Raw genomic sequence first — 21,904 nt, 5'->3', positions numbered from 1 at the left:
AGATGAGGAAAGCAGAAACCAGAGACAACAAACTGTAAATAAAATATTTACTTTTATTTTTTTGCTTTAGGATATAGTAGTATTGTAGCTGTGTTAATAAATGTTTATAATAGGTAATCTTTTTATTGGACTAATTTTAATACATTTTGACTAACTTTCGGAGAACAAAACCCCCTTCCTCAGGTCAGGATAGGATACTGTAACAGCACTATACTGTATTGACCTGAGGAAGGATGTTTTGGCCTCTGAAAGCTAAATGTATTAGTCCAATAAAATGGTATTATTTTATTTTCTATATTTGTTTTATTTCTATTTGTTAATTTGTAAAGTGGTGATTGGTTCTTGTTAGTTTTTTTCAAATTTACATCTGCAGTCTTTATATTTTGCACAGTACTAGGGGATATTTTCTGTTTATGTGGTGTTGCATTGTATGCAGAGTCTGGCATCTTGGGGGTTCAGTTTAATTTTTGTCTAGCGTTTGGAATATGTCCACTTTGAGAATTTACATCTGCTATCTTATTTTGCAATGTATAGCAATTTGTTTCTAAGAATATTGCTGACAATTCCTGTCAGTGTGGCAAGTGGTGAGCGATCATTTTTACCGGGGGGGGGGGGGGGGGGCGTGATCATTTTCATGGGGGGTAGGGGCGCCAACTGATAGTCTGCAGGGGGGCGCCAGAGACCCTAGGCACGGCCCTGCATGGATGGAGTGGAGGGCAGTTAAGAGAGGAGAAATGTTGGACAAGGATGGAGGGAAGGAAAGACAAAGGAAGGAGATGCACACAGATGGAGGGGAAGGGAGAGAGGATAAATGCTGGACATGGATGGAGGGGAGGGGAGGGCAGTGAGGAGAAATGCTGGTTATGGATGGAGGGAAAACTGCTGAATTTAAGGGCTGGATCAGAACACTTTGAGGACAGATACTGAAACTCGAGGAAGGATAGGGGCAGGGCTACAGATGGTAGACAGGACGCATAAGGACACAGGAGGATGGTGGACATGGTGAGTGAAAAAATATCAAATGAAAAGAAGACACTGCATAAAACAGAAGACACTGGGACCAAAGCTAATAGAAAAACTAAATGATTCATACAGCAAAGGTAGAAAAAAGTATTTTATTCAGAATTTATTAATTGGAATATGTCAGCTTTTTGAAATGTGCATCTGTGATATTTTGCATGTAAGTTTCAATTTTTCTAGTATTTCTGCATGCAGAGTCTAACTTCTTGAGATAACTTTCCAGTTCAGTATTTTGCCTTCATATTTTTTTTATTTCTAGTTCCTTGTGTCATATCTGTTGTGCCATGTGTTTTTCATGTGTGATCAAGGTGCAGTATTCTGCTAGTGTGTAGTATTTGCAGCCCTTTTTGTTTTGTTTTTCCATTAGGTGTAGTGTACTGGTGTTTTAGAGCCCGGTGTAATTACAGTGCTGCCTTTCCACGCATAAGGTTGTAGCTCATCCTGTCCTTGGAATTAGTGCTGTTATGGTTAGTGTATAGTGTTTTGCAGTGGAGAGATTGTGTGTTGGCCTTACTGAGGTGGCACCGAAACATCAGAAAGGGTTTTAGAGCCTAAATCATGACACACTACCTCTTGAAGGATCTATATATAGAGCTTATGCATTTCTAAGGTCTACACTGGCATGGTATGGGAAAGGGGGTGGGGAAATACTACTGGAGAGGAAGAGGGAGTACTGGGTATGGAGGAAAGAAGGAAGGAAGGAAGGGAGAAAGAGCTGGTTTTTTTGGGAATAACTATAATGTGTATGTATGAGATATCTCATACATATTCATTATGATTATTCTCAAAAAAGCCAGCTCTTTCTCCCTTCCTTCCTTCCTTCCTCCTTATTAGCATATTCATTTGTGTATATGTGTGTGTATATGTATGTATATATATATATACACACTCCACCCCATCCTTTGCCCCCCCCCCAATTGAAACAGTCAAACTATGCCCATGGGCTACGGCCAGCAACTTATGTCCATACTCCACTGCACATCAGAAGATTCCGTCAAATGTTTCCACATAAACCCAAACCTGGACTAAGGGGAGTCTTTGGGGAGGAGGTACTGTCATGGCTGCGGCCACACCCCATGCCCTGGCTCACTTTTCCAGTGGTGAGCATCAGGGTCAGGCTCTGAGGCTTTCCCTGGGGCTCTTGGCTGCTTCCACGGCGCAGTGGTCTTCTAATTCTGCTGCCTCCGGCACTACTGGGTATTCTGCTGATCATTTGGGTTGCTCCCTCATTGGTGCCTCTGGCACCGGCTGACACTGGCTCTCCTAGGCACATGCACACCATGGGCCATAATTTAAGGCACCAGCGGTGGGAAATCATCAGGACGCCCGAAGATAACACCATGGGCTGGGGCCCTTTTAAGAGATCGTGGGACTCCTATGTACTGCCTTTGCAACAGGTCTCCTAGCTTCTGCTTGGTGTGAGTGGTTCCGGTTAGTTCCTGTTTGTGTCTGCTTTTCTTGTCCTAGTTCCAGTCCGTGTCTCCAGCCAGCCTGCCCTTGTTCCTGCTCCGTTCCTTGGATTGACTTCTTGGTTTTGACCCTCACTTGGCTTCTTCGTGCTTCAGGATCTCCACCTCCCCTGACTCCAGCTTGCCTTATGGTGCCTTGATTGCAGCCAGCCTTGACCTCCGGTATTGTTTAGACTCTCCTGGCCCTCTTTTGAGGAAGTGTTTTAGACTTTCATGAGTCTCTTCAGTACCATCATTGATATCCGGTCCAGCTTGCCTATGTTGGCCACCACTACAGTATTTCCTATTACTTATGCTGGGAAACCTTCAATGTGGGAGCCTTGGCCGACTGCTACTTGACTCATCAACCTGGACCTCATTCAGTGAAGCTTGTACCACTTCTGGGCTGCTTCGAATCTCAAGACTTGAATAGCCTTGATCCTAGCCTGGGTGTGACTCATCTGCTGCCTCCGGGTTAGTTAGGTAGTGTAAACTCGGCTGCAGCCCAAGGGCTCACCTTCTCCACTTCATGACAGATGTGACATATAAAGGGACATTTTTGATATGACTAAGTCCGACTTGTAAAAACGTCCAAAATCCGAATAGAAAAGAAGGCCATTTTCAAAAAAGGAAAATGGCTATCTTTTGTTTTCGAAAGTACTGTTGCGAACAACGTTTTGTGATTTGGCCGTTTTGTTTTTTGGTCCATTTTCGAAAAAAAAAAAAAAAAAAAAACAACCAAAAACGTCCAAGTGCAAAATGCACAAAATCAAGCCACTGGGATGTAGGAGGAGCCAGCATTTTTAGTAGACTGGTCCCCCTGACATCCCAGGACAGCAATAGGCCACCCTAGGGGGCACTGCAGTGGACTTCATAAAATGCTCCCAGGAGCATAGCTCCCTTACCTTGTCTGCTGAGCCCCCCCAAAACCCACTACCCCCAACTATACACAACTATCATAGCCCTTACAGGTGAAGGGGGCATCTATATGTGGGTACAGTGGGTTTCTGGTGAGTTTTAGAGGGCTCACAGTTTCCTCTACAAATGTAACAGGTAGGTGGAGATAGGAGCCTGGGTCCACCTGTCTGCAGTGCACTGCACCCAGTACTAGACTACTCCAGGAATATGCATGCTGTTCTAATGGACCTGAGTATAACATCTGAGGCTGGTGTAGAGGTTGGTAAGTAATGTTTTTTATCACATTTTTTGGGGGTGGGAGGGGGTTAGTGACCACTGGGGGAATAAGGGGAGGTCATTCCTGATTTCCTCCAGTGGTCATCTGGTTATTTAGGGCAACTTTTTGTGCCTTATTCGTAATAAAAACAGGTCTAGCTGAAAGTTTTAGTCCTGGACAGTTTTGTTTTGTTCCATTATGGCTGAAAAACATCTAAGTCTTAGGAATGCCCACGTTCCGCCCTGAACACGTCCCCTGGCACTCCCCCTTGAGATTTGGATGCACTTCTGGTGGACTTCAGAGAAAAACGTCTAAAAATAGGTTCTGAAAATTCTGACTTGGATGGTTTTTTTTGTGCGAAAAACGTCCAATTGCAGACTTATGCCACTTTTGGGACGTTTTTCTCTTTTGAAAATAAGCCTGAAAGTGTGTAAACTGCCTTGAAAGTTTTTGATTTGGCGGTATTTCAAAAATAAAATAAACTTGAAACTGGGTAGCACAGGATTACCCCTCGAGCCTTAACCACCTATAAAATGGGTGGCGGTAAGTGCTCATGTGGTAATTTTTTTAAAGACCATGTGCATGAGAAATACCCATGCAAGGGCACAGTAAGGCACTTTTTGCTGCACTAGGGATAGAGAAAGCACCTTCATGTAATATATGCAAACTACTTTGGGTGGACCACAGAAAGGTAGTATATAAAATCACAGACAGGTATTAGTTCAATTGCAGCTGCTCAACAAAATCGCAGAAGGACTTTTCTGTGGCTAGTTTGACAAACGTGAACAATAAAATCGATCTTCCATGTATGGGTGTACACAGATATCAAGTATGTTCACTTTGTGCTGTTCTCATGATAAAATCACTGCTGTTTCATGACACTTGTATATCCATGCTGTTCTGCTGCTATTGTAAATAAGAGAGCACTCTTTATTTTCATAATACCCTTAGTGTGGAGTTAGTTCTGTTTGTTATCTGGGCGTTGGAACTTGGATCCTGGGATAAGAGGGAACATTTTCTTCTGATACTGTCTTTAGCGGTAGAGGCTAGTTCTATGGTAATTTATACTTTATACTATGTGTCTGTTTTCCCTGATAACACATCAGAAGTTGTTAAATGTAGGGACAAATCACAGTTTCCAGGCCTCAGGGGAGGACCAGAAAAGAGTGAGAAGTATAAACAAACAAATAATGGTAATTTAACAATCTGGGAATGGATCACACACTTCCCATTGGCAATCCAAATTCGGGACAGTCCCATATCATAAGTACTGAGAGTAGAAGGACACGAGGCTCAGATATTATTATATAAATAGAAAGGTGTTTATAAGACACTGGCAGCAATAATAGTAAATGTAATCAGAGACAGCCATCATGCAAGGATGGTAGAACAATGATTTCAATTACCCATTAAGGCAGGATAAAGGTAACACACACTATCACCTAATCCTGAAATTAATAGGATTCCTAACTCCCAAGCACTACCAGGCACTGAGGAGCAATTGAACCTAACAAAATGTTAAAGCTCATGACCTCTGGATCCGCAGTAGTCAGGAACTGATGATGGTTCACTTTCAGGAATTCAGGTAAGCTCTTCCCAGTTGGGCAAGAGCAAGCAGGAAAGTGATGTCACAGATTAATGAGCCTTCATCCTGTGGCAGGCTCAGAGCCAGCTGATAGCAGCTATCTCAGGCTGCATCAGATATCAGTTAGCTGATAACAGCTTCAAGGAAGGGGATCTTATACTCTCTCCTCTCCTCTGGCTTTGGTGCCAGGCTGTCCTGCCTGTCATGGTGGTTTCCAGTGTTGTGTGTTTGGGGCCTAAGAACCTGGCTTTTGCCGTCATAGATGTTCTTGTCCTTGTTCAGGAAGGTCCCAGGCAGTGGCGTACCAAGGGCGGGGCGGTGGGGGCGGTCCGCCCCGGGTGTCAGCAGGTGTGTGTGTGTGTGTGGGGGTACTCTGCTCCCGCTGCTCCCACCCTTTAAAAATAATCTGTGAAGCGGCATGGCAGGCAGTGCCTCACGTCTTCCCTCCTTGAAAAAGAAGAAAATCTCCTTGTCGTCAGGGTTGCCAGGTGGAAAATTTTTTTCCAGCCCACTGGAGCCCAAAAAACAGCCCAAAAACCGCCCAAACACAAACCCCGCCCCTGACACCCCCACCCCCGCGTCATCAACCCCGCCCCCGCCGTCACCGGCCCCGCCTCCCACGTCACCGGCCCCGCCTCCCCGTCATCGGCCCCGCCTCTCACGTCATCGGCCCCGCCTCCCCGTCATCGGCCCCGCCTCCCCGTCATCGGCCCCGCCTCCCACGTCATCGGCCCCGCCTCCCACGTCACTAACCCCGCCCAAAACGTCATTAACCCCACCCAAAAACGTCACTAACCCCGCCCCCCCCGCGGCCGAAAAAACCGCCCGAAGCACAAAAACCAGCCCAAAAAACCGCAACCCGCGGCAGGCAAAAATTTCCCGCGGCGGGTCGCGGAAAACCGCCCAATTGGGCGGTAAAACCGCCCACCTGGCAACACTGCTTGTCGTCGTTGGGCCTTTCCTCACTGTGTCCCTCCCTCGCGAAAATAGGAAGTTGCCTCAGAGGAGGGCGGGACATAGTGAGGAAAGGCCCGACGTTGAGGAGGAGATTTGCTTCTTTTTCAAACAGGGTAGACTCCAGGCGCTGCCTGCCACGCCGCTTCACAGATTTTGTTTTAAAGGCAGGGTGGTGGCAGGAGAAGAGGGCTGTCTGTTGACAGAGCTAGTAGTCGGGTCGGGTCGGGGGGTTCTCAGATGGGAGAAGGGGACTGGGAGGGGGTTCTCAGACGGGAGAAGGGGGGTGGGATGGGGAGGGGAGGGGTTCTCAGATGGGAGAAGGGGACTGGGAGGGGGTTCTCAGATGGGAGAAGGGGGATGGGGATAGGGTTCTCAGATGGGAGAAGGGGACTGGGGTGGGGTGGGGTGGGGAGGGGTTCTCAGATGGGAGAAGGGGGCTGGAACTGGGGTCTGAGAAAGGGCCATGAGGGAAAATGGGGGCCATGCCTAGGGCTGGTGGGAAAATGGGGCATGCCTGGGTCAGGTGGGAGAATGGGTCTGGGGCTGAAAATGGGGGCCCTAATACAAGGCATGTGGATGAAGGGGGCTGAAAAGGAGGGTAGGTGGGATAAGGGGGCTAGTACTGGGACTGGGGACTGAAAAGGAGACAGGGAGAAGTGGCTGGGGCTGAAGCTCAAGACTGGTGAGAGAAAAGGGCTGGGGTTGAAACTGGGGGCTGAAAAGGGGACAGGGAGAAGTGGCTGAAAAGGGGACAGTGAGAAGTGGCTGGAGGCTGAAGCTCGGGACTGGTGGGAGAAAAGGGCTAGGGCTGAAACTGGGGACTGGTGGGATAGTGGGGCTGAAACTGGGGGCTGAAAAGGAGGGGCAGGTGGGAGATGTGGGCTGTGGCTAGAACTAGGAGCAGGTGGGATAAGGGGGCTGGAACTGGGGGCTGAAAAAAAGGGGCAGAGAGAGGGGACAGATCCTGGATGGAAGGGAGAGCAAGAGGGAGGGCAGACAGGGGCAGATGGTGGATGGAAGGGGCAGAGAGAAAGGGCAGACAGTGGATGGAAGGGGGAGAGAGAGAGGGCAGACAGGGGCAGATGGTGGATGGAAGGGGCAGAGATAGAGGGCAGATGTGGATGGAAGGGGCAGGGAGAGAGAGCAGACATTGGATGGAGGGGATAGCAGAGAGGGCAGACACTGGATGGCAGAGAGAGAACGAAGACAGATGCTGGATGGAAGGAAGACAGTGAAAAGAAGATGAGGAAAGCAGAAACCAGAGACAACAAACTGTAAATAAAATATATATTTTTATTTTTTTGCTTTAGGATAAAGTAGTATTGTAGCTGTGTTAATAAATGTTTATAATAGAACATGTAAACAAGGTAATCTTTTTATTGGACTAATTTTAATACATTTTGACTAACTTTTGGAGAACAAAACCCCCTTCCTCAGGTTAGGATAGGATACTGTAACAGCACTATACTGTATTGACCTGAGGAAGGATGTTTTGGCCTCTGAAAGCTAAATGTATTAGTCTAATAAAATGGTATTATTTTATTTTCTATATTTGTTTTATTTCTATTTGTTAATTTGTAAAGTGGTGATTGGTAGCTCCAATCTCCATCTGTTCCTCCTCTAGTCCTTCAGTAACCTCCATTTTATCCTCCTCTTCAACTTCCCCCGCCCCCAACCTCTCCAGCTGGCCCTCATCACCTTCCTCAGAGACCATTTCCCAATCTTCTATCTCCTCCCTTAACTCTTGCACAGCCGGGTGGGGAAGAGAGGGATTCTGGGACTGGTAGTTCCTCCTCTTCTTCCTTAACCTGGCCAACCTCTCTGCCTCTGGTAGCCCCGCTTTCTGAATGTGGGTGTTGTGCACATGAAATCTGCCCTGTTGGGGTTCTCCAGCTGCCTGCACCCCTTTTCTTCGTGCCTTCCCGGATCCCCTTTCACCTGCACTCTCACAGGTGTTAGAGGAAGATTTTGCTGCAGATCCAGATTTAGATATGCCAGCTGTGGAAGATATGGATTTTCTAGATGATGGTCACTTGGAGGATTCCGCTGACGCAGGGACAGACTCGGTTTTTCGAGGGGAAGATCCTTCTGTAGTTTGTATATTTCACAAGGAGGATATTCAGGAGCTTATTTCCTTAATATCTGACACCCTGCATTTTGGGGAAGATCAAGTGGCAAACCCTGAAGTCCGTAAGGTTGATTTTATTAGTCAAGGGAATTAGACGGCCGGGGAAAATTTTCCTATGCATCAGGATATTAGGGCTATCATTCAGGCTCAATGGGATTTCCCGGATGCTCCTTTTAGACTAGCATGTTCCATGGTACGTCTTTTTCTGGTCCCTGAGGCGGATAGGTCTCTTCTTAAGGTGCCAGTGGTGGATGCAGTTGTTTCTGCGGTTACAAAGCGCAATACAGTTCCTGTAGATGGGGGTACTACTACTACTTCTAGTAAATCAAGGTAAGGTATACACAAAAAGTAGCACATATGAATTTATTTTGTTGGGCAGACTGGATGGACCGTGCAGGTCTTTTTCTGCCGTCATCTACTATGTTACCACGTATGTTAGTTTTTTTCAAATTTACATCTGCTGTGGGACATTTTCTGTTTCTGTGGTGTTGCATTGTATGCAGAGTCTGGCATCTTGGGTAGGGTTACCATATGGCTCCAGAAAAAGGAGGACATGTAGATCCAGTCCGGGTTTTGCTTCCATTGAAAGCAATGGAAATAAAACCCAGACTGGCTCAATCTGTCCTCCTTTTTCTGGAGCCATATGGTAACCCTAATCTTGGGGGTTCAGTTTAATTTTTGTCTAAATAGAAAGTTTATTATTACTTATTCTATAGTGGATTAGGGTGTATCTGTGTTTGTGAAAAAGACATGGCTTTCAGTTGGCATTGACTGTGCAGGATCGACGATCTGTACTATTCTGTCTGGTTTCGTTTTACAATAGGTGAATTGATGTTCTAGTGCTCACTGTAGTGTTTAAGATGCTTTCCTTTTCCTTGTGTGACTCGTAGAAATGACTGCTTATGGTATGGTAGAATTGCTCTATAGGTCCTGAGTGTTTTGTATTCTCGGCATGCCTAGTACTGGATTTTGGAGGGGGGTCTTAAAAAATGACCAGCCCTGGGTGTCAACTACCCTAGGTACGCCACTGGTCCCAGGCACAGTAAACAAAAGTTGTTCTGAACAGTTGTTTTGAGTCTGTTAGTCTTGATCTCTCAGCAATGTCTTAGAGGCCTGTCACAGTATCCAAGCCTCTGCATGAATAGCTGACAATGGCTAAGTCTGAAAAGTCAGGTTCACAATGTAGAATGGTGCTTCATGGTAATGCTTTATGCAGGGCCTTTGTCCTCATATATGTTCATAATCAACTGACACGTATTGGTGTGTTATAATTTTATGTTTTACAGTTTGGACTTTTATTTAGTAAATTATAACGTGTATGCTGTATATTTTAGTCATCTGCCTTGACCTCCCTGGGACAAGTGGAATGTAAATGACAGTTAATTAAAAATTACTCTGCATTTAGTGTGATGTTTTTGTAACAATATTATGGTTAGTATTTTGTGTTAATAACCAGTGATGTAAAATAATCTATGTGAAGAACATATGAAAGAAATAGGACAGCATTTTAGAAAGGACATCCAACTCAGAATATGGTTAGCTAAGGAATCACAAACATCAGTAAGGTGGACCAATAAATCATCAGCAAATACTGCAATTTTAAAATGATGTGCCCCAATCCAGACACCCTAGATGCCAGAATTCCCCTGTACTTCCCTCAAAAACAGGTCTAAAGTCAAGACAAACAGGAGCAGAGATAGAGGACACCCTTGTGTAGTGCAGCGAAAAATAGAGAGTGTCAGACAGCCTCCCATTAACCAAAACCCTGGCTTGGGGACTCACATATAAAGCTTGTTTAGCTCGAAAAGAGCGTTCCTCAATACCATAATGAGCTAAAACTTGAAACATGAAATCCCATCTAACACGATCAAATGCCTTCTCAGCATTGAAGCTGACCATTAACGATGCCCCAGAGTCCACACACACCTTTTCAATGGAAGCCAGTATTTTCCTAGCATTCAGCAGCATGTGACAGTCTCATACAAACCCGACCTGCACTTCCAAAACCAGGGATGGGAGGACTTGCGGCAAGTGATTCGCCAAAACTTTTGCCATCAGTATAATTTACGCACAAAGGAGGGAAATAGGCCTGTAAGATTCTGGCGGTACTACTACTATCTGGGCAGAGATCAAACTAGGCAGGACCACCCGATGCTCTATAATGTAGTTGAAAACCAGGTGCCTTACCCAGGGCACACTGTTGAATTGCCCATTCCACTTCCTCCTGCTGAATAGGCACATTCTTCGGTTCCTTCTCAGCGGGAGTGAGTTGCGGATGTTCTAAGGTATTCAAGTAGCTATCTCCATCCAGACCAAGGTCAGGTGGGTGGGAGTACAAATGCTCATAAATTGATTTAAATAGAGCTCTCCATCAGACTGAACCAAAGATTCATCCTTCCTCTGCAAACTTGTGGCCAGGCCTGCCCACTGCCGAGTCAGCCGAGCTAAAAAGCCATACTTATATAGCTGGTATTTAAGTATTGGGAAGATTTCCTTACCTGTAGATGAAGCAATTCATTCAAGGCCATTTGTGTGCTTAGAAGCTGAAGTTTATTGGCCAGAGTATGGTGTCCTGTGTATTGTCTCCTATCAGAGCAAATCCGAGTTTCCAACCGAAGAATTTCTTGGTCCCGGGTTCTACATTTCTGCTTAAATAGCTAATGATCTCTCTCCTGAGAACCACCTTAACTGCCTTCCAGTCTTGCAATGATATGGGTGGAACTGGCCTTAGTGGATTCCATGTCTTCCAGGGGATTGTGGAAGTTTCTTGTTGAGCTCTATCGTGATGAGGCTTTTCAAGAATTTCTTCTAGCTAAGTGGATAGATAATAACCGCATGCATGGCTAGAAGAAATTCTCGAAAAGCCTCATCATGATATAGCTCAATAGGAAACTTCCATAATTCCCTGGAAGACATGGAATCCACTAAGGCCAGTTCCACCAGATCATCACATGTTCCGAAACCTCATAAGGACCAATCACCGCATCTTCCACCTTTCCAAAAAGCTCACGAGAAACCAATAAGTCTATCCTAGACTGGGAGGAGTGAGCCCTGGAGAGATGTGTATAGTACCAGTCCTGGGGGTGCAGGACCCTCCATACATCCAAGATATCTAAGAGGTTGTAGAGTAGGGGGATACCCCAAGGAACAGAAGAGCTACTTCGGCCGCAAGATCTATCCAGTGTAGGGTCCATGACCATATTAAAATCCCCCCATTCAATATAATGGGAATACCCTCAAATTGAGTAAGATTAGAAATCAACAAATGTATAGGTGTTAGGAGCATAAATATTGCAAAGTACCAGCTGATATCTATCCAAAGAAAGCTGCATTATCATGAATCTAAAGGTTCCCCCCCCCCCCCCCAGATCTTTTAAAAATTCCCTGGTGGTCCATGATCACCTCCCCCCCCCCCATGAAGCAAAAGCACTGGACCACCTCCCGACTCCCCTCACTATAACCACCACTCCCTGTTGGTCTATTGACCCCCCCATACCCCCACATACCTCAAATGCACAGGAGGCAGGAGGGCAGGAGCAACACCTCTGGGCCCAGTCTTCTCAAAATGGCAGCACCCAGCCCCTGCCTGGTTCATCCTCAGATGCATTGGGAGGGGCTAAACACCATTTAAGGACGCACCGGGCAGGGACTGGATGCTGCTGTTTTGAGAGGGTCGTGCCTAGAGGCAGGAGGAAGGAGGCGTTGCTCCTGCCCTCCTGTCTCTTGCTCATTTGAGGTATGGGGGGGAATGGGGGACACTAGATCACTAGGGAGTGATGGTTACAGTGAGGGGGGTCAGGAGGTGATCCACTAGACCACCGGGGTCCTTTTGCTAGGGTGGGAGGGGGTCGGGGTTCACTTGACCACCAGGGAATTTTTAAAAGATCTTGGGGGCAGGTCAGGTTAGGGGGGTTGGGAGGTGGTCACTAGACCACCAGGGAGTTTTTTTTTAGTTGCATCGGGAGGCTCAAGAGAGCGGTCTGCTGGACTCTGATGAATCCCTGCTCGAGCCCCCCGCTCACAACTCAAAAAAACTGGTGGGCAAGTTGTCAAATGCATTTGACAACTCCGATTTGCAAACACCATTTGATGCAGAAAGGGGGATCTGTGCATCTCACTTGCATGCAATCTCCTTTGTGCATAGGTTGCTGTATGCAATTTGGTAAAATTTTCCAGTGGCACCTGTATTTAATGGGTGCATTTGTGCATTGGGCCCCCAGTCAAAGAAATGATTTGTCTGACAAAGACCTGCCTCTAGTGAATGCCAGATACAGCGAAGGTGACAAATGATACTAAGTACAATAGAAAGGTGTAATAAAAACAGACTTTGATTGGCAGTATCAAGACTCTACATGAATCGTGTTTCAGGCCTTCTTCGGGTGTCTACAAAATAAAATAAAAATACATAAATATATACAATAAACAGTTAATACGCCAAAAAAATGTATATAAAAATACATAAGAAATACATGCTAAAAAACAAACTCAATAACAAATAATGTATAAAAACATCTAAAAGTATACTGCTTAAAACCAACAAGTAAATAGATGCAAAGAGAGTGATAAATAATAGATAAATATAACTGAAATTACAATTAATATATAACTGAGATAAGCAATTAGTAAAATAGTATTGTATTTAGCGTCATTCGTCACCTTTGCTGTGTCTGCCTCTAGTGAAACCATGTTGCCTGGGGTCCTGTAATCCATTTGATTCCAAAATCTTTACTATTCTCTGTTTTAAAAGCATTTCCATTAATTTACTTATCACAGAAGTCAGATTTACCAGCCTGTAGTTCCCAACCTCTTCCTTTCTTCCACTTTTGTGGAGAGAGACCACATCTGCTCTTCTTCAGTCCTCCGGGACCACTTCCGACTCTAGAGAAGCATTGAATAGGTCAGCCAGCGCAGCCGCTAGAACTTCCCTAAGTTCTGTCAGTACCCTCAGATGTATGCCATCCCCCATCATTTTGCTCACCTTTCGTTTAGCGAGTTCCTCATGAACACAGTCCTGTGAAAATTGTTCAGGGACTAGCACCCCTCCATTCCTATTTGTGTTTTTTTCTGCAGTTCTGTTCTCAACCCTTCAGCTGTGAACACAGAATAGACATATTTGCTAAGCAATTCTGCCTTCTTTATCAGCTCCTATGTAAAGGTGAAGGGGAAGAGTCTCACAATGCCAATTTTTCACTTCCTCCTATCACTAACATATCTAAACAAAATGTCTTGTTCCCCCCCCCCCCCCAACCCCCATTTTACCGTATTGGCTATTTTTTTCTTCCATTTGCATCTTTGCTTTCCTGACTACTCTATCAGCTTCTTTTAGCTTTTCCAGATATTCTCAACTGTCTTCCTCTTTCTGCAGTCCCTTGTAGTTTATAAAGGCTAACCTCTTTTCCCTCACATTTTCAGCTACTACTTTTGAAAACCAAAACAACTTCCTTTTCTTATTATTTTTTTACTTTCCTTATAAAAATGTTTGTTGCCCTTACAATACCTCCTTTCAGTTTTGCCCACTCTTTTCCAACTTCTTCCAGATGTTCCCATCCAGATAGCAATTCCTTGAGGTACTTCCCCATCTGAATAAAGTTATTTTGTTTGAAGACTAGAACCTTCATTTTGATTGAACCCTTTCCACTCCTATATTAATATTAAACCACACCATCTAGTGATCACTGGATGACAGATGATCACCTATTATAACATCAGAATCACTCTCCCCATTAGTAAACACTAAGTCCAGTATGGCCCCATCCCACATGGGTTCAATTACAAATTCCTGGAATAGTTCCCCTATAGAGAATCCAGGATATCCCAGGGATACCCCAATCCACATCTGGCATATTAAATCACCTATTAGTAGTACTTCCCCTTTCACAGCTATATTTTGAATGTCTTCAATTAAATTTCTGTCCACTTCTGTCTGTGAAGGAGGCCTCTATATCACATTTACCATTCTTTCTTTCTAGATTGACCCACAATACTTCTTCCTTATTTTATTTATTTTATTATTTATTATTGGGATTTATTTACCGCCTTTTTGAAGGAGTTCACTCAAGGCGGTGTACAGTAAGAATAGATCAAACATGAGCAATAGGCAATTACAGCAGTAAAAATATTTGAAAACAATACAAAGTATGGCATGGTATATTAGCAATGTCAACACAATATGTAATAGAACATTATAACTGGTAGTGAAGGGTAAGGCAAAGTTGTAACATATAGATGGGTAAGAAAGTAGGAAGAATTAGAAAGTAAGGTGACTGATTTGAAGAAAGTTGCACATGAAGGAGTGAATAAACATGTTCCGCTGCAGTATGTGCAGCCCGAGTCACTCGTGTGTGTGAGTGAGACTAACACGTTAGTTACTTCTTCCATTAAAGGCTTGGTTGAAGAGCCAAGCTTTCACCTGCTTCCTGAAGTAGAAATAGGTTCCACTTAACACAAGACTTTCAGGCATGCATTCCAGAGTGTGGGGGCTACTCCGGAGAAGGTTCACTTGCGGGTATCACATCGTGTAATGTGTTTTGGAGAGGGTGTGGTTAGTGAAAGTCCTTGGGAGGACCTTTGTGTCCTTGGCGGTGTGTGGAGGATCATCCTATTCTTTAGATACTCAGGGCCATTTCCTTTCAGGGCCTTGAAGATCAGATATAGAGTTTTAAATTTAGCCCTGTATTGTACTGGTTACCAATGAAGTTTTGGAAAAAATGGTGTGATATGGTCACGTCGCTTGCAACCTTCTGTGAGTCTTGCTGCTGCATTCTGAATCAACTGGAGCTAGTGCAGGCCCTTTGTAGTCAGACCATTGTATAGTGCATTGCAGTAATCCAGTCTTGATGTTACCATGGCATGCACAACTGGGATAAGATTTACCTTCTCGATGTAAGGAAAGAGGCAGTGTAGCTGTCTCAAATAGTAGAAGCAGCTCTTGAAGGTTGCTTTGATTTGGGGAATCAGAGTAAGTGTTGAATCTAGCTGTATTCCAAGGTTCCTGACTTATGATCTGAGGGGGAGTTCATAATTCCCAAAAGAGATTTTGATGTCAGGTGTATATCCACTTGTGTTAGGGACCCAGAGAAGCTCGGTTTTACTTGGGTTCAGGTAAAGTTTGTTGAGTTTAGCCCATTCTTGAATTGATGTTAGACAGGTAATCAGTTTATTCAAGGCTGTAGGTAAGTCAGGTTCAGTGGGTATGAGTAGCTGCACATCATCCACATACATGTAGAACTGAATGTCCATTGACCGAATCATCTCAGCTAGTGGCTTGAGGTAGATATTGAACAGAATAGGTGACAGTATCGATCCTTGTTGTACCCCTTATGTCAGTGTCCATGGTGGTGATGAATTGTTGCCTGTCTGATAGATTGGATTTGAACCAGGCAAGTACTGTTTCATTGATACCTGTTTCTGTCAGTTGTGCTAGCAAGCTATCATGATCCACAGTGTCAAAAGCTGCTGAGAAATCTAGCAGTACTAACATCGAGGCGAATCCCTTGTCTTGGTTTCTGTGAAGATCATCTAGCAGGGATACGAGGACCGTTTCTGTTCCTTACCCTGTAGGTCCTGCAATTGTGTGGAATTAATATTATCTTTAACATATAATGTCACCCCCCCATATAAAGCCACATTGAACCTGAGCTTGTTCGGGATAATGTGAGATACAAATGCCGTAAGTAAATAAATATCGAAAATGCTCCTCCGTGTGACTTTATAAATTTAAGATAAATCCAACTTTGGATGTTTTGCTCAAAATGTCCAGAAGCCAAGTGGCGAATGTAGTGATTTTCAAAACAATAAAATGTCTATGTTTTTTTTTATAAATGCTTTGTTTTGTTCCATTATGGCAGAAAAATGTCCACGTGTTAGGAATGTCATAATTCCACACCCAACCCCCCCCCAACCCCCCCCCCCCCCCCGTGATTTCAACGTACTGCAAATGAACTGCATAGATAAATATCTGCAAAATAGGTTATGAAAATAGTGACTGTGAATGTTTTGGCAAGCAAAACATCTAAATGCTGATTTATGCCACTTTTTAAACATTTTTCTCATTCGAAAATGAGCCCCATAGGTGCTTATGTATCTTTATAGAGTAGCACCAAAACAGATGCCTTCCTGTGCACTTAACCTAGGTGCTCTGTTACAAAATTACTCTAGGTGAGTAAAGAATCCCCCAAATCATGCAGTAACCAAGAGTACAACAGTGTCCTGAATGAATCTTTTCATAAAGGTAGCTCATAATTCTTAATAAATTAATACTTTTTAACAAGTAAACATGGATTAGGGCAGACCATAGTATAGGGCACTTTTCTGCTTTCTCATATGTTGAAACTTTGAAACTGAATGCCAGGAATTTCCCAAGAGCTCAGGCTGTAGGTTAATCCAGTATCTTTCTCTCTTTTACAGAGTATGTTTGCTGTTGGCTGGATGCAGCTCAAGGAGATTCAGAAGGCACAAAATCTACTTAAAAAATGTTATGGGAATATTACTGAGCCATTTCAGGTCAGAGGTGGAAAGTTGTTTCTAGCCTTTCAGATGGAATCTTTGTAGTTGAGAAACCTTTTAAGAGGGCAATTTTCAAAAGCCAATTAAGGGGGTAAATGGCTATCTGAAAATTGTCCACATCATCTATCAATAAGAACATATACATTATTCGATATCTTGCATTCTTTTATCTATATTGAACAAAGACGTTCCATGGAACGTAGTTAGGGAAGTGAGTGGTACAAATGTGCAATGTGGGAAATGTATCTGCAGAGAAAGCAGGTGAAAATCTCTAGGCATTTCTTATACTTTCCCTCTGAGAACTGGTGTAAAGTCCACAGGGTAAAATAACCATGGATTTTGCAAGTACCTGCATTGTTTTGAATATTGCCCCCTTACAAACCAGAAAAAATAGCCGTAATTGTAAAGAAGATCTTAAGAACATATTGGCCCCTTCGTAGAGAAGAATGGACTGTGTGATCTTGAAAGCTCATATGTCCTGAATAAGAGAAATTTGTTTTGAAGTTTTTATTTGTTTGTAGACCCCTGGTGTAGGCATTTGTACGAACCAAAGCTATGTAGGCCATTTTATAATAAAGAACCTTGGTGATATTTCTTGGTTATTCTCCTTCTCAGTCACCTTTGCTCTTCTGGTGCTGCACACATATATGGAGGGTTCTTCCTCCCCCCTCCCCCAGTATGCTCTGTAACAAAATATTTTTGTTTAGGCCCAAAAATATAGACTGTCACAGTTAGGGCTATGTTTTAGGTATATGTTATTCCTGTGGTGATTATTGATTTCCCAGGTTATAAAAAAGCATAACTCCATAAAAACAGACTTGTCTAAAAAATGGCTACAAATAAATACATAAATCCCAACAGATCACGTTCAACGTGGTTAGCAATTTATTGTGATTAACAGTACAAAAAGTGATGCGGGATAGTATACATGAAGTAGTAATAACAAAGTAAATGATGATTGAGTATTACAATATGTAATGTGGAAATGAATGCTAGATTCAAAAAGGTAACAATTTATAGTCATCCGTGTGCAATAACAATTAGAATGGAACTGAGAAATTAAATAAATGTACAATGAAGGGCTTAAATTATGTTCATCCATGAGAAATTGCTTAAACAGAGAGGCTTTAACATGATGGAAGGGCACATGCTTTGGAAAAAGTTAAAATATTGATGAAGACTGTCTTGGACAAATCCCAAATGCAAAAACTCCTACATACTAGCTTTTATAAGTTCTTTCTTATTGATATGGTTCAGAAGCCTTTGAGTATTACCATTAAACTTTTTTAGCTGAGTCCTTATTTGGTGGTTCTGTTCCACTCCAAGATTAATCAATGAAGTTCAAATAATGGTTCAGATTTTGTTCCAATTCAAGAAAAAATAAAGATCTGTCCAGTTTTTGGGGGGTGAGGATTCAGATTTAATTTGACTTTATTTATTTATTTATTTATTTATTCATTCATTCATTCAGTGAATTTGATATACCGCTATGGCCTTAAAAATGCATAAAGTGGTTTACAAAATGTAAAATCTAAATAAGACAGTGAGTGGTTAGCAAAACATAGAAAAAGAAAAAATATGTACAATACAAACATAAATAATCCAAAACTTACAAATTCAAAAACCAAACAATAATCAAAGCTATTGGGAGGAGGAAGGGAAAGCCAGATGGGTTTTCAGGGCTTGTTTGAAGGCAGGGAGAGAAGGCTGGTTACAGATGATAGGTGGGAGGTTGTTCCATAGTTTGGGGCCAAGATAAGTAAAGGCCATATCATGGGTAATTGTTAGGCGAATCTGTTTAGAAGATGTGAGGGTCAGATGGTTGTGATCTGTAGAGTGGAGGAAGTATATAGGTATGTATGGAATGAGAAGATTGTGGAGATGGGGGGTGGAGGGCAGGAAAGAGCCTAGTTTTAAACACGACTGAGGATTTTAAACTGTATACAAGCAGACAAAGGAAGCCAGTATTCAGAAAGAATAAGAGGTGTGACATGATAAAATATATGCACATTGTAAAGGAATTTAACGGCTGTGGATTGGACCAACTGTACACGATTGAAGAGTGTAGAGGGAGGCTAGCATAAAGGGGATTACAGTAGTTTAAATGAGAAATGACTAGGGCCAAAATCAGAGGATGGAGAGAGGAGGCTGGAAGGAAAAGATGAATGGCACGAACTTGACGGAGGGCAAAGAAAGAAGACCAGAGGACTGCATTGATTTGAGGTTTGAAAGAGAGTCGAAGATAACACTGAGAATTTTGATAGCCTTTAAAGGGAAAAGGAATGTCACCTAACAAAGGAGGAGAGACTTGTTTTACAGGAGTACGGAAAAAGAAAAGATTCACACTTTGTTTCGTTGAGGAAGAGGAGATTTTCTTTAAGCCATAAAGATACATGAGGTAAGTGTTAAGCTGAGTAACTGAAGTGCAGCCAGATACTTTGCAGATGACTTGAATGTCATCTGCATAACAGAAAGGAGTACAACTGTGATCTTGAATAATTGTAAGTAATGGTGAAAGAAAAATATTAAAGAAGGCCGGAGAGAGAATGGAACCTTGGGGCATGCCTGAGGAAAGAGGGAATGGGGCTGTGGTGGTATGATCAAAGGAAAGTTGGCAGGTATGATTAGAAAGATAGTGAGTGAAACATGTGAGGATGGTACCTGAAAAGGGAGATTAGAAATTGGACGGAAATTGGTGAGAGATGCAAGATCAAGATGAGGTTTCTTAACAAGTGGATGGACTAATGTGTATTTCCAAACTGAGGGGATAGAACCTATGGCTAAAGATGTTGATACGAGGGGGAGAACATAGGGAACAAGTACTTGGGAAAGATGCTTCATTAATGAACAAGGCCATAGATCCTGAGTTGACGATGAGGGACGAAGAGATGTAAACGTTTTAGTGAAGGATGTGTCTGTAGGTAGGTTAAATGAAGACCATATTGAGGTTGGACAGACTGAAGAAGGGGATGGGGAGTAAGGAGAAGGAGTGGGTACAGAGGAGGGGGAAATGACAGTGGGGGCAAGATAGGTAATGGGGTAGAGGGAAATGCAGAGAGGACAATAGGGGGATTGAGCAGAACGCAAAAAAGTTGTCTTGGTGCACCAAGCAGTCGCCAAGACTCAAGGGGCAGAATTGTGGGATAGTAATAAGGTTGTATTGTGGAGGCAGATGCAATGGAGTTCAAAACCGTGAAAAATGTATGAGGGTGGTTGAGGGCATAAGCAATTTGATTACCAAAGTAATCTGTCTTACCTTTGTGCAAATCAAGGTGGTACTCCTTATAATGAGATTGGAAGAGCACCTGATTGGGAGGCAAGCGGGATTTACGCCACTTTCTTGCTGCAGAGCAGAAATGGGAGCAAAGGAGCTGCAATGAACGGGTAAGCCAGGGTGCACCTCGAGTAGGGTGGACAGGATTAGAGGAAAGTGGAGCATGTTGATCTAAAACTGACAACCAAGTCTGATTAAACTGAGAAGCCCGCTGATCAAGGGGCAATGATGGAGAGAGCGGTGGAACATTTACCAAAGTTTTGGAGATGATGGAAATACAACTATCATTCAGAAACCGAAATGGATAGGAAGAAGGTGGAGAGGGGGGAATCTGTAGCTCACAGCGAAGAGAGTAAGGAGAACATGATCTGACCAAGGGACAGGGGTATAAAGAAGGAAACTGGGAGGAATAGAAAGATGAGGAGAGGTAAAGATGAAATCAAGAACATTAGCTGCCTTGTGGGTTGGAAGGTTCTGTAGGTAACAGAGGAGAGGCAGGATCTACAGCTCCTACAGGCTGTGCTGTACATACATTTGTACCCAGCTCCTTACATGACAGTAACGATGCTTAGCAGCACTGGATTATTCACCGTTAATGTATCTTCTGGGCTTTCCTCACCTTCATACTACTCTTGAATGAAGAAGAATGAGCTCTGCAAAATATCAGATAGTCCTGAGATACACATCATTGTATAAAATCAAAGACCTCCAGCTGTATTCTGTCACTCCATGCCTGAAGCTTATCACTTATCTGATTAGAGAGGAAGTAATTGGTATTCTCATTAGTGTAATTTATCCATTAGCGATTTTAGGGTACTCTGCACATTTAATACTAATATTTTTTTTTCATTTTCTTAGATATGGACTGAAAATACAGATGGATCAGGAGCTGTGAATTTCCTGACTGGGATGGGTGGATTTCTGCAGGCTGTGCTCTTTGGATATACTGGATTCAGGTGTGTGAGACATGAGTAGAGATTTCTGCAGGCTGTACTCAGCAGATATATAGGACTGAGGTATGACTAAGGCAGAGCCTGACAAATCCCAAGTTCCAGGTCACCATTGCACCTAAAATTGTGATGGTGATATCCAGGATTTGCCTGCCCAAATGTCTGTCCCATGCCACCACAGATGCTGAACAGCTCTTTCCTGTATCCATAAGGTTCTCAGTTGGGTTTGAGCTGCATAATGCCTGAATTCTTTTGCTGGTCTATTGAGATCATTGCAGGAGTTCAGGTACCACACAATCCAAACTTAATTTGAACCACACAGGCACAGAAACAAAAACAGCTGATAGGCAGCAGTAGCAGTGCAGGAAGGTCACAATGCCAGTGTGACATGTAGGTACTTTGGGTCCGTAGTGGGCTGATAATCTGTTTTTGTACCTGGGGCAGTGGATGGTTAAGTGACTTGCCCAGCGTCACATAGAAGGCATAGTAGAATTGAAACTAGTTCCCCAGGTTCTCAGCGAACTGCATTAACCATTAGTCTACTCCTCCACTCAGAACTAGATGCTGGAAACTGGAGAGCTATTTACACTTTGCCATTGACACCTGTACCTGATCCTCGACAGGGAGGTTGAGAGAGATATCATCCTCTAGCTCCATAGATGTTGAGCAGTTGCCTACCTGTAGATCCAAAGAAAATTTGTTAAAGCCTGTACTAAGGTTATGAAGGTTTCCTACAGACATGGCCATAGGAGGGTATAGGGCAAGGAGTCAGGCACTCTTTAATTGCTACTGCTACTTAAAATGTCTATAAAACTGGATAAATACAGGTATGAGCAAGAAAAAAAGATCTCATAGAGGCCAAA

At 43.4% G+C, this 21,904-nt stretch overlaps 1 protein-coding gene across 1 annotated transcript in view; it reads left to right on the top strand.

Annotated features, from left to right (window-relative positions):
* PGGHG (protein-glucosylgalactosylhydroxylysine glucosidase) overlaps nucleotides 1-21,904 on the top strand; it is a 109,497-nt gene that overhangs the window by 62,803 nt on the left and 24,790 nt on the right. The window contains exons 11-12 of the mRNA XM_030199521.1: nucleotides 16,719-16,814; nucleotides 20,950-21,047. Coding sequence (XP_030055381.1) covers nucleotides 16,719-16,814; nucleotides 20,950-21,047 — 194 coding nt within the window. The remainder of the gene's footprint in view (nucleotides 1-16,718; nucleotides 16,815-20,949; nucleotides 21,048-21,904) is intronic.

The sequence above is a fragment of the Microcaecilia unicolor genome, chromosome 4 (genome assembly GCF_901765095.1).
Source record: "Microcaecilia unicolor chromosome 4, aMicUni1.1, whole genome shotgun sequence".
Lineage (NCBI taxonomy): Eukaryota > Metazoa > Chordata > Amphibia > Gymnophiona > Siphonopidae > Microcaecilia > Microcaecilia unicolor.
This window is presented reverse-complemented; position numbering and strand designations above follow the sequence as displayed.